This window comes from Cladophialophora yegresii (genome assembly GCF_000585515.1).
Source record: "Cladophialophora yegresii CBS 114405 chromosome Unknown aczIN-supercont1.6, whole genome shotgun sequence".
Lineage (NCBI taxonomy): Eukaryota > Fungi > Ascomycota > Eurotiomycetes > Chaetothyriales > Herpotrichiellaceae > Cladophialophora > Cladophialophora yegresii.
The window spans coordinates 697,098-708,477 of NW_006913050.1; the positions used below are offsets into that span (position 1 = coordinate 697,098).

Here is an 11,380-nt window from a genome sequence, read left to right on the forward strand (position 1 = left end):
GCCATGGCCAGCGACACGTTCAATCGTCATACAGCAACAACATTACCAGTCATCCCGTCGGTGACTATCAGCATCATGCACCCTTGCTAGGGGCCTGTGACTTTGATCCCTTTGTGGATCTCAGTAACAATGTCTACGATGAAGACGCAGCCCAGGCGCTACAAGTGGCCACGCAGCATATCCCTGTGGAGGAAGAAGAAGAAGACAGGCTTCAGCAGGGAACTCACTCTTCGTTTCCCAGGGACGAGGCAGTAGAGGGGCACGGATCACACGGCATGACCTTCTCGTTTGCCGAAAGCTTCTTCGCGAACCCTTTTGCTGTGTCCTTCCCAGGAGATCTCCCGTGTCCGTCGGGTCCGACGTTCCAAGCATCCTGCGGGGATATGTCCACCTCCGCCAAGGCCGTTCAATCAGGAGAACGCGATATGGCGGCTAGCCCATCAGCAGCTGTAACAGCATCGAAAACACCACGTTCTTCTCAGAAAGCCGACACCGAAGCCGATCACTTCCAATTTCTGACACCACCCACGTCGATGGCGAGTACACCTGCCACTCTCTGCGGCGGCGGCAGCGTTTCGAAACCCAAGAACGGCCCTTCAAAATACGGACCACAGATCCATTTCGTCGACATGGCGGACAAGAAAGGCGCGCAACGGATCCGCAATACAATGAACTCGCGGAAACACCGTCAAAACAAGCTGGATAAGATTCGAGAGCTGGAGAAGAAGTTGGCGGATTTGGTAGCGGAGAAGGATAGCTGGCAGAAGGGAAAGGTACAGCAGTAGCGGGTAACGTACGAGTACTGGGTAGAAGGGACGATCATGGGCTGGATGGCGTGCCTTGATCCTCATCTTATACAGTACTGTGTGTGCTTCGAGATTCATACACTCGCCATGTACACAGTATGGACGTGGCCAATTTTCAACCAAAGCTCGGCTAACGGCAGATGCGATCCGCCATGTGCTGTGTGCTCGTACTGTCTACCTACAAAGTAAGATCCACAGCCCCACGGGCTGCTGGACCTCCTCGTAGGTGGCCGAGCGAACAGTCCCTAAGTTCCTCATTATTCGCGAGGATGTACTCGAGTACTCGGTACAAGGGTACGTCCTCCGGATGGACTACTGTACTCGCAGCGATAGGCCCGGCTAGACGTCGCCGACAACTGACGATCCTGCAGGCTCGGACTGGCCTAGTACAGTATCCCCTTCCCTGGCGGGTTCCTGGCCGAGCTGGCCGAGCTGGGCTTCCCCCAATCATCCATCCCCCCAATCATCAGAACCACTGCTCTGCGTGCCCCTGATTTCCGCCAGCCAGAGGCGCGTCTCGCCCCCTGTTTCCCCTTGCAGCTGGCGCCACCATGGCATGAGCTTCGCGATCGCTCTTCTGCGCCTAAAGGTTGCCACAAATTTTCTGCGTCGCGCATGCGTGATTTATGGTTTTCCTTCCTTTCTTTTCCACCGCCACTGTCACCATCACTCTCGCTCCTGCGACACTTTGCTGCCGTACCTATTTATTTTCCATTCGCTGAAACCCGACGCCTTCGTTCTTTTCTTTGCCTTTTCGCATACAGCACAAAGCTTAGAGCATAGAGCATAGAAATTCACTCAAGTCTCTCGTTGACGAACCGCACCTGCCAATTCGGAAATCAGAACATCAAGCGATAGACCTAGACGACACACACACTACGCATTCCTGCGCAACCAAGTCAAACCCACAAACAACAAAACAACATGTCCCACTTCACGATCGGCACCTTCGTCGCCACGACGGCCACGGCCTTGGCTCCCTTCCTTGCCGTGTATTACTTGCCGAGGCAGCAGACCACACTTCAGACACCCACGGCCGCACTGGCGACGCTTCCTAAGCCTCGACCGCTGGCTGCGCTACGGGAGACGCGGGCGCAGACCGCTGGTGTCAACAACGCCGCGGCAGAGTTCAACTTGCTCTGAACGCACGACGCGGTGCGTTGCCTTACCTTAACATTCGATGACTGAGATTAGCGATGCGAATGGAGTGGGGTGGTATTTGAGTTGATGAACGAACGGAGTATACATAAGACAAGTGGTCAAGCGAATTGAACAGCATGGCGTTGATTGATGGTGTTCGGAAGCTGCGCGTCGTGTGGGTTGTCCCGCATGGACTATATGGGATGAGATGAGAGAAAATGGATTACAGCGGGGAGTTGAGATGTTTCATGATCGGTTGGTGGTTGTGGTTGTAGATGGGTGTGGTGGTGCCCGACTGGCGAGATCAGAGATCAGACGTGCGAGGATGAGATGCGCGCTGCAAGCAGCAGCAGTAATGGAGCATGAGTATGAGCCTGGTCACCCATGGATAGCGCCTGAGAAGGGGACACAGGGAGTGTTGGCTGTCCCAAAGGAATCATCATCTATTCCAGTCCCTATTTCAGTCCTTTTCTCCCATTGTTGGGCGATCTCTACGCTTGTTCCTGCTCCTGCCATTTGCGGATATCGCCATCACCCCATTTACAATGGCTCGTAGGATCATAAAATCTTGTCCCGCCAATGGCTGGTATTATATACTACGGAGTACTAAGAAGATGATCAAGGTATCACAGGTAGAATAAGGAAAGCCATTTGGCTTGCTACACAGTATGGAGTATTTCGTAGGTACTTTCCTGGCTCGAGCGTGGATACAGATCCAAGGTAGACTTGGCTGCGCTGCACGTTTGTCTATGATCGTTGTGTCAAGTTCAGCCATGGATTCGAGCTCCAATTAGGCCATGATACGGTGTTACCCAGTACGATACGATAGATGTGCTTCGCTTTGCTGCATTCGGACTTCTTAAACCATAGCATAAAACCAGAAGATGACCCGTATTCTCTGAACTGTGCGTTGAGATCACGCTGCGATCAACAGACCGGCTCAGATGATGTCTATCTACCTGCCAAGTTCTCTGGTTGATGACCTTGGACTTACCTTCATCCGGGAGCATCGCTCCGCTTGCTCAAATGGCTGAGCCATCGTTGGTGTATGAACTCCAGTATTTCTGAAGGTGCGGGAATTCCCGAAGTAGCATCTGGACTCGCCCGCGCACGCCTCGTCCGTCGACCGGCAAGGAGGGTCTGACGGAGGTGTCGCAAGGGGAGTGTGAGCGGAGGTTGTAACATTGTGAAAGGAGGCGGTGATCATGTTTCTTACCTTCTTCAGATTCATGCTCGGCAATGACCTGCATCCACAACGCATCCCGCAACCAGAATACACTGGTGTTCACGCTTGTGTCCGTCTGCAAGGCGACTTGGCCAAGCGGTACGGCTGCCCTTCTGGTGACTTTCTGTACGTCACCTTGCAATCTGCGTAGATGGTCTATCATCATTGCCTGGGCTGTAGCAGCGTCTTCGCAACTCGTCACTATCAGAGAGAAACGGTGCCGAGGCTCGATCCCTTTGTAGAGTATACTCGGCCCGGAAGAATGTGGTCACCGCCATGAACCGGGAGTCAACTATCTTGGGACCACGGTGGAAAATACCGGAAGTGCCTTTCGCCAGTCGAACGATGACTTCGGTACCCAGAGAAGCATTACTTTTAAGGTCAGAGTCAAGACGTCCCGTCACGGCAGAGCCGAAGACTTTCCCAGCTTCGTCGTCAGGAATATTGGAGGGGAGAGGAAGCGTTCTCGAGCGAGTACTAGTAGCCCGTCATAGAGATTTCCTGTCACGAATATTCGTGTGTTCGGTCTTCTGCAGGGCCTTCTGCATATCGGGTGTCAGAGGATCTGCGGCCTTAAAAATCTGGCTTCACCTGTACCGTAATACTCTCCTCCATGATTAAGCATGATCTTTCATTAGCACTGGACTAGGTGTATTGACGGTTGACCAACGGGCAAGGGGGAGATATTTGAAACCCCTCCTATGCATGATCTGCGTCGCTTTGTCGTATCCGTCTCATTTGGCAACTGGGACTCGGTCTCGCAACAGTGCCGGTGCTGGGCGCTGTTTTGACCTCAGGCCTGACGGGCACCTGTGTAGTCCGCTTGGTAAGAAGGCCAAGGAAGAAGCTGCAGCGGCAAAGAAGAAGGCCAAAGAAGAAACGATTCTCTGTCAAGACTAAAGGTATCCCTTCGAAAAGTCATAGATCAGGCTGCCACAGAGGACAAAGATGCAAGTGTGATCGAAGTCACGCAGCCCGTCATGGGGTCGTACTGTCTTGGCAGCCTGAAGAGCCACTCAAGAGCCTCGTCTTCATGTCTTGAAGAGCGGCTGAGCCACAGCACCACAGCTGGTGCTTCATATCGACGTACTGGAAGATCCTTCATCTACCGTTTAGCAACACCTTCAAGCTGGCTAATTATGGAAACACCCGCACGACTGCGTCGGATGCACAGAGAATTTCCAGATTTATTAATGTGCTAATAGCGACCATTCTTCCGTCCTTTGTACTCCGGTGAGAGCGGCGAAGGTCTTTTATACCCTCACATCATCAGCGTACTCCCTCAGGTTGTGTTGAAAAGAGCATATGCCTTCCTTGTGGCGCCCACATGCACCATGGCTTGCTGCTTTGTCTGGCCTTCCACAAACATGCCCCATGATGCTAATATTTACCCGGAACTGGACCAAAATTACAATTCTAGGGGAACCTAGCGAACATCACGTTCCTACTTCAGTTCGCGCACGTAACCATTGACTGCTGGACCACGCGATGGATCGGATGGGTGCCTTTGTGGAGTCCGTGCTGCGCCCCCGTGCAAGCAGCCTCTCATCCAGCTTTGCCGAAACATCTCTTGGCTGGGGACTGAAGCTGACTTCGCATTCCACGCACATTCGCAAGTGGGCTGATCGTGGGCGGAAATACCAGGAGGAAGAACCTCAAACGATGTATTTGTCTCACTGTTTTCCAGGTGTAATCGAGCGCGCAGTATTCAGCAACACAGCTACACTATGATTTGGTCGTACGTTCCAGGTGCTGCCTTGCGGGTCAGTTCCCAGACTATGCATCCAGACCTGCGCATCCTTAGCACGATCCTCCCAATTCCAACCTACGCCTTCTACCCATCCACGTACGGACCTTCCTCTCTCCACACCTATCGGTGACGATATCCAAGGCCCCCTTCAGAACGTAATTTTTGACCACCTCAACCCGAGCCAGCAACCCCACCAACCACCTCGGCCACGACCTCCAACGCCGTCTTATCCTTGCCCTGCATCTTCACCGCCGCCATCCCCGTCACAACAATGACATCCAACAGATAATCATCCGCTGGGACGAGAATTACAAACTTGGCCGCCTGCACTCCCTTGAACCCACTCTGAGAATCGTATCTCGCCAACTGAATCCGATTCTCATCCTGCAGCACCAGCGCCCCGCTCATTTTGCTCTTCCACTTCATCCGCCCAAGTGGGGGACACGTGAATTTATACCCGTCCCCCGCGCCACTGGACGTCAGTTTAATGGACTGGCCGGCCGCGAGGGAGATCTCCGTGGCGGACTTCAGAGAACTGTACCTCGAAGAGCTGATCAATGTGGGATGGATGGCGTGGTTGCCCACGCCGATGCGGTAGATGTGGACCTCTTTCGACGATTTTTGGCTGGAAATGGAGAACAGTGGCGTCGTGGTGTACGCTTGCGGGTAGTTGGGGTCGTAATTCGTGCGCTCTATCAATGTCAGGTTCGAGTCGGACGGAGACGGCCGGAACGTGAGGACTTGAGTGGTTTGGCTCATGTCGTAGCTTGGAGGCGGTGGGTTGTGGAAGTGCGAGTGCGAGTATGAGTGTGAGTGAGGCGAATGGCCTCCAAGCAGGCGAGACAGTGAGAACGTGCTCATCGTGGAATGAGTGGCCTTGCGGATTTTGGCGGAGAACGGGCGACCGTTGGGTCAATTGGGTCGATGTTTTTCAACAGTGGTGGAATAAGGGAGCGTCGTACTGCAGGAATCACAGAAGGAGTGTAGCAATACGTTCTCCTTGCTGGGTAGTAAGAGAAATGGAATGTTATGCGCGCGCACGATCACAGCGGAATAATTACTGTGTGGACGGTTGAGGTGTGGGTGAGTTATCTAGGTTGGTAACAAGGCGATTCATGTAAGATTGAGATCCATGAAGCAACTCCATCCTCGAGTCCATCTCATATACACATCCACCAGGCCGATCATTACTACACAGTTGTGCTACCTCGTAGTTCGTGTGTACAGTATTGGTGGTAGCCACCTCTGCTGCGCCCTGATACGGGTACTGCAACAGAAAGACGATCATCCCTCCCTATGACGATTGAAAGTCCAAGAGCGCTGCGTAGAACCATATCCGGTTAGAGCTCTCAGCCTCGTTAGACATTCACGAGCCCAAGCATTGGCTTTGGGGCGGCTGTGTTGGTATACAGGATAGCTTACATAGGGCCTGAAAGGGCAGGGCGCCGTACGCTTGGCCTCACTGCGTCATTCCCCAGCTCCACCAGATTCCGATCTACGCGCCATGGCCACGGCGTGGTTCCCATACCTCGTGTTGGAGGCCTGGCACGCCTGGTCAAATCAGTAATTACTCGAACGAGATGCAGCATCTCGCGAGACGTTGGCTACTTGGTCATACTCCGGATCCGATCGCGAATTGATCGAGTTGATGGGTACGAATTAATCATCGACTGCGACCAAGACGGTCGCCTCAGAGGGAACGGAGGGTGGATGAATCGAATTACCTTATTGTGCGAGTGAGGCCACATAAACAGCTGATCTACAGTATGTAGCTTCTTGGTCTCGGATGGGGACAATGTCCTTTTGCTTGTCCGCCCTCTCTCGTCGGGCGCCCTGTGAGTCCTGCACAACGCCGCAAGGGCAATCCAGGCACAACGCCCCGGTGGACAGGGCGTGCAAACATGGAAAGATCACCTCTCAGTGCCGCTGTGATGCATCGATTCTGAAGTTCCTAATATCTCCGCAAAGCAAAGCAAGCAGCCATCGTGACTGCTGTTCGTTACGGCGACTCTACCACCCTGAGGGCGCTGCTTCGACATGATCAAGGTGCTGCTGGATGACTTCCCCGGGCCGACCAAGGCGGGCTCTGAAGCGGCTAGGAGTGTGAATGAATGACACGTGGAGGAGATATGTACGCTATGTTTGAGTCTAACTGCGTAATCTAAGAGATCGTCCATACTACGCTTGCTTGAGAGATGGAGTTCGTACGTACTTCAAGTTGCGCGTGACGCGGAAGCTGGTAAAACGATGCCGCCTACAGCGTCGAGAGGCCGGTCGACATCGCTGACGTGTGACTCGGCAATGCTTCGCAGCAGTATGCATAGCTGTGAGCATTGTATGTGCCGATGATGTGACGACGTCAGAAACATCTGTCTAGTGACAGAGTCTACAAGTCTAATCGTCGACAAACAGAAATCTTGCTTCTCGATCTCGACCCCCGCCAGAACCAAACAGAGGTATGCTTCCCGTCGCTGCTCCTCCGAGCGACTCACACCAGCATCGTACTCAAACCACCTCGGACAACTCGTCGACGTTGACCTGGAACTGCTTCGTCGCCATACCGTAACTGCTCCTGACCGCCTCGCTAGCATAGACTCTCATCTGCTGCTCATACTCGGCCGTCAAGCCAGGCCTGTTTCCCCCCGCCTCACGCAAGAGCCGGCCCAACAAGGCCGAATCTCTGACCGCGGTGTTCGCGCCAATCCCTCCTGCAGGGGTCATCCCATGCACGGCGTCGCCAACTACCGTCACGAGCGGCTCGTTAGTCCACTCCGGCACCCCGGTCGGCGTCGAGCAAGTGATCTTCCAAAACGCAGCCTGCCCAACATTCATGTCGTCGAACAGCGGCTTGAACCGTGGGTGCCAGTCCCGTGTCAGCTCTTGGGCAATCCGCGCGGCCGTCTCCCCTACGATAGTGTAGTCGTCGTTAGGCGCCCTTATCGCGCCAGGCACACCGACCATCGTCCACCCGAACTCGACGCTCGGATCGTCCATCTCATTGGGCCGCACGTTCGTGATGATCGACACGCGGCCGCGGGTGTTCGTGTCGTCCACCACGCGAAACACACCCTCGCCTAGAGATCGGAATGCCGTGGTGGGCGCTTGGCCGTGAATCCCGCGCGCTCCAAGATCATACACTTTCAAGAGACCGCCACTAACCTGTTTGGCCACCGCGGATTTGATCCCCTCACCGCCCACGAGCAGGGAGCCGTCCTCGGATTTTGTCCCGTCGGCGAAGAGCGCGCGGACGGCATCGTCGCGTCCCTCAACGAGCTCATACCCCACCACGTGCCTGTTGAAGTGCACGTACGGTTCACATCCCTCCATGAAGAGACGGCGCATATCCCCACGCGCGATGCCCACGACCTTTCCGTCGCGGGAGCCGAGGTTTCCGGGCCCAGAACCGCCACCGCCGCCACCGCTACTGCCCTGCTGGTCGAGCGGCTCGCCGGTTCGGGCGTCCAAGTGGGTGAAACCCCCGCCGCCGGTCTTGCCGCAGTGGTCGTAGAAACGCTGGAAAGAGGGCTTGTCGAGCACTGACTCGATGGCGTCGAGGCCCTCGGTCGAAAGGCGCAGGCGGTATCCCTGGCCACGGAATGAGAGGGAGGCGTCGCGCTCGAAGACTTGGAATGGGATGTTGGCGCGGAGAAGGGAGCGGGCAAAGAGGAGTGACGCCAGACCCGCGCCCGCGATGAGGACGGGGAGCTGGGACTGAGACATTATGGGTAGATGGCGGTCTCGTGGGGCGACTGGTAGTCAGGTGAAGTGGAGCGTCGCGTCGAGTAGAGTAGAGCTGCGAGCAGAGTAGGTTCTCCGGACAATTTCCCAAGCTCGCGTCATATTACATGGGCAGTTGTGCATGGGAGCGTCTACCCTGAGTATTATGAGGACATATCGTGCCGTGGTGTCCGTCAATGTCGGAATATTACCTTGGTGGTGGTGGAGGTGTGTCAGGTTGTCATCTTGATGTACTGTCAGTTCCCGTATAAATTTCTAAGCAATTGTCACGAGTATCGGCCTGATGTGGCGCCGGACGCGAATGTGTGACGCGGTCGCTGCGATATCACTTACTCAAGCGTCGCCCTTGCTTCACTCGGCTCGGCGAGTTTCATGCCGAGTCCGGCTCGAGCCGTGAGGGCGTACTGATGGGAGGTATGGAGTAGGTACGGAGGCGTGCACACAAAGGCGTTGCCACGCTAGTGGTGGAATGACGGTGCTTTAAAAGACAACCCTATTTACTATTGGTTGTCCGAGGCAACCACCCCTGAGTTTGTTTGAGCTGGTTAGCGAGCACCTACCTTCACGCCTAGAGGCGCCCCTAGTATAGGATAGTTCTAGGCGTGCTTTAGGCACTGAGCCCCTAAATGGTAGCGTCGTCACATGAAATTGCTCTGTCATTGAGCGAGTGGCTGTCATTTTAATTAGCGCGGCAACGCCTTTGTGTGCACGCCTCCGTACTGTAAGCTGAATTGTTGAGACGGATGGTGACATAAGACAAGGGAGCGGTCACATCATACAACCGTCGCTTACCAAGTTACGATCGTGGAGGGCCAATGAATATACAGAGTAGTCGTGTACATAGGTACTCAGGTGCACCACGACCTTTATGATGCCGTCTTTCATGGGAAGACAGAATCTGTGTACAGCTACCGCCTTGCACTCTGAAGGTGGGAACAGGTTGTAGTCTCCAGGCTCAAGAACAGGTTAGAGGAATAATACGGCCACACAAACAGAGGACTACTTATGCCAATGGCTACTTAGTACCTCTTTCACCTACTGCTTTACAGCGCATCTACGTGCCCTGAGGTATTGAGGTGCTGGACTTTACTCGCCTCGCCCCGCCCACTATGTTCCCTTACACTGTGACCACTGTTTCTCGTTACTGCCGACACTTGCCCACACGCCCCATCATCAACTAATTCAGCATCCTGTCGTCCCACTGCCATTGTTGGTCGCCATGCCCGGGTTTATTCCTGATCTCGATCTGAACCCGAACGTCATTGTTCTGGCGGTAGCATTTCACACGCCCCTTGGCACTGTTGATGTTGACCGAAACACTGAGGCTGACGTTGTTGAGATTGCTCGTGTATGAGCCGATGTTGACGCCCAGAATGTGGATCTGGATCGAAATCTGGAACGAGGACGGCTCATAGTATCCTTTGCACTGGGTACAGAATGAGACATTAGCTCGGACAGAAGCCTATGGTGTAGGTCTGCCACGCCTGCCACATAACGACAGCCGCGCACGGGCATGGGCTAGGCTTACATAGACAGGTTTCTTGTCGTATTCAATGTATCGGCGCGAGCCGAGCTCGGTGATCCCTCCTGGAGGGGGCGGGATCCGATCCTGGCCCTCCACCTGGTTCACCTCATACTCGCCCTCGGACTTTTGCGTCACGGCGAGAATCACACCTGGACTGTTAGAAGTGGCGTTGGATGTTGTGCGAAACCATACCTGTTGTGTATTTGGTGTCGGTTTCGGTCACGCTGCCCATGGTGGATAGTTAGGAATCGGTGCGTGGAGTGAGATCAAGGAGATGGCTGTGAGCAGGACTGCTTTGGTATGAGGATGTGCTGCGTGTAGGAGGCCCTCCATTTTATGCTCAGCAGCCACCGACATGTCGTACGCCAAATCGCAATCCTCCGCACTTGGCAGAGCTTTCAGCGCTCAGCCCCCCATTGAAACCATTGCAATGTTATTCCGGGTTTCCATCACGCAACGTCAAGCCGATCACGACAATTGATTTAAATTTAGTGGCGAGCGGGACGGCGAAGATCTTGCGCTGAGGTATGTCTCTCATGGTGGGCCCAGTAAAGACGGGACAAAGAGCTCAGCTCCGAGTCATCAAGCACCGTGGCTGCCTGTAGTTGCAGTCCTGTCAGCTTGTACTTGGAGTTGACAGAAGAGGAGTGCGGAGGCTGGTGGACACCATCAGGAATGATGGGCTACAAAAACTTCAGCAGCGGTAACAAGCGAGACTCGATTCATTCATCACCTCAGCTCGAGACGTCGGTCGTTGCAGGCTATGCTGTGTTTCACACGAGTGACACGAGCACTCCCGCACGGGCCAAGTGGCCGAAGGTGCGAAGCTCCGTAGGGCTGAAGTTCGTTGCAGACACGGCAGCGCATGATTGGATGCTATGTTATTCTCTACTATTCTCTCCGCATCTTCCACAAGCCTCGGCGGCACCGTGATGCATGCGGTGAGAAAATAGTGGTTGTTGTGAATTGAGAGCAGATGATCAGAGAGGTCAAACAGATGGTAGCGAGTTTCGAGCGCGAGGAGCGCCAAGAGTCTCTCCTTTAGCGCGGTTTGCTTCGATAAGCCCGGGTCCCGATTGGTTAAATATTAGCTAGGCCTGCCTCGAACGCTAAGCAAGCTTGTGCCTTTCTTGCAATGCTTCACTTTTGGACATCAAGCAGCTCTCAGTATCCACACGAACCAGGAGTTGTGGCTG

General features: G+C 54.3%; 4 protein-coding genes across 4 annotated transcripts; 1 reads left to right on the plus strand and 3 right to left on the minus strand.

The window, feature by feature from the left end:
• Positions 1 to 275: 275 nt before the first annotated feature.
• On the plus strand, positions 276 to 785 carry A1O7_08259 (uncharacterized protein; the record flags this gene model as incomplete). Its single annotated transcript, XM_007762252.1, has 1 exon — positions 276 to 785. The coding sequence occupies one exon, from the start codon at positions 276 to 278 to the stop codon at positions 783 to 785; it is 510 nt and encodes a 169-aa protein (XP_007760442.1).
• Positions 786 to 5,092: 4,307 nt separating this feature from the next.
• On the minus strand, positions 5,093 to 5,680 carry A1O7_08260 (uncharacterized protein; the record flags this gene model as incomplete). Its single annotated transcript, XM_007762253.1, has 1 exon — positions 5,093 to 5,680. One exon carries the CDS (start codon positions 5,678 to 5,680, stop codon positions 5,093 to 5,095), a length of 588 nt encoding a protein of 195 aa, XP_007760443.1.
• Positions 5,681 to 7,426: 1,746 nt separating this feature from the next.
• Positions 7,427 to 8,641, minus strand: A1O7_08261 (uncharacterized protein; the record flags this gene model as incomplete). The annotated part of the gene is made up of 1 exon (XM_007762254.1): positions 7,427 to 8,641. The coding sequence occupies one exon, from the start codon at positions 8,639 to 8,641 to the stop codon at positions 7,427 to 7,429; it is 1,215 nt and encodes a 404-aa protein (XP_007760444.1).
• Positions 8,642 to 9,836: 1,195 nt separating this feature from the next.
• Positions 9,837 to 10,416, minus strand: A1O7_08262 (uncharacterized protein; the record flags this gene model as incomplete). Its single annotated transcript, XM_007762255.1, has 3 exons — positions 9,837 to 10,085; positions 10,188 to 10,333; positions 10,377 to 10,416. 3 exons carry the CDS (start codon positions 10,414 to 10,416, stop codon positions 9,837 to 9,839), a joined length of 435 nt encoding a protein of 144 aa, XP_007760445.1.
• Positions 10,417 to 11,380: the final 964 nt, after the last annotated feature.